The sequence below is a fragment of the Peromyscus eremicus genome, chromosome 5 (assembly GCF_949786415.1).
Source record: "Peromyscus eremicus chromosome 5, PerEre_H2_v1, whole genome shotgun sequence".
Classification (NCBI taxonomy): domain Eukaryota; kingdom Metazoa; phylum Chordata; class Mammalia; order Rodentia; family Cricetidae; genus Peromyscus; species Peromyscus eremicus.
The window spans coordinates 102,084,591-102,085,477 of record NC_081420.1 but is presented as its reverse complement, the minus strand read 5'-3'; the positions used below and the strand labels follow the sequence as shown (position 1 = coordinate 102,085,477).

At 57.4% G+C, this 887-nt stretch overlaps 1 protein-coding gene across 1 annotated transcript in view; it reads left to right on the top strand.

Annotated features, from left to right (window-relative positions):
• Positions 1–504: 504 nt before the first annotated feature.
• Pla2g15 (phospholipase A2 group XV) overlaps positions 505–887 on the top strand; it is a 5,894-nt gene continuing 5,511 nt past the window's right edge. The window contains exon 1 of the mRNA XM_059263064.1: positions 505–655. Coding sequence (XP_059119047.1) covers positions 505–655 — 151 coding nt within the window. The remainder of the gene's footprint in view (positions 656–887) is intronic.

Genomic DNA, 887 nt, shown 5'->3' with positions numbered 1-887 from the left:
CTGAGTTCCCAAAACGAACGAACTCTCAAGGGCTCACTTCCTCTTTCCTTGCTTTTAGAGAGGTTGCTCAGTCACAGCAAATGATGGACCTCTTTTGACTCGACCTGTTTTCGGTCCCTCGAGTGTGGGAGGGCTAGGAGTCCGGAATGAGGACTACCTGAGTGGACTTCGAGTATCAAGGACTGTGTTGGCTACACAGTGAGGTGGGGTTGTCTAGTGGCAGAAGGATAGCTTGGAGCCAGGCGGTGCCCATCCGTCGATCGATGCGTTCGGCGCTCAGCACAGTCTAGCAGCAAGCCCAGGGGTGGGCAAGGACGGGTGGTGAGTTTGAGTGGGAGGAACGCTCCTGGCGGAGAGTTCCAATTGGCAGAGCCTTAGCAAGAGGCGGGTCCTAATTGGCTAGTGTCTGGGAGCGGTGGGGTTAAGAGCTACGCTTCGGCCCCGGCCTAGGCACGATCCCCTATCACTAAAGCAGTCCCTTGGACCTGCTGCCAGTCTCACGCCATGGATCGTCATCTCCTCACTTGTCGTGCGACCCAGCTCCGGAGTGGCCTCCTGGTGCCCCTGCTTCTGTTAATGATGCTAGCAGACCTGGCGTTCCCGGCCCAACGTCACCCCCCGGTGGTGCTGGGTGAGACTTGCGTGCGGCGGGACGGTGGGTGGGAACTGCAGGATCCAGTGCAGTCAGGGTCGGATGGGCCGACTCCCTGTTGTGCATCTGCTTTAAGTACGATGCCCAGAGCGTTTGGGTCTTTTAACCTGGGTCGGGTCGGTTAACCCACCACCCTTCATACTGGGCATGGGTGTGGTCAGCCACCCTCTAAAATAAGAGAGCAAGGGAAAAAAGATACTGTCGGATTTCCCACTCCACCTATCTGCATCAGCTC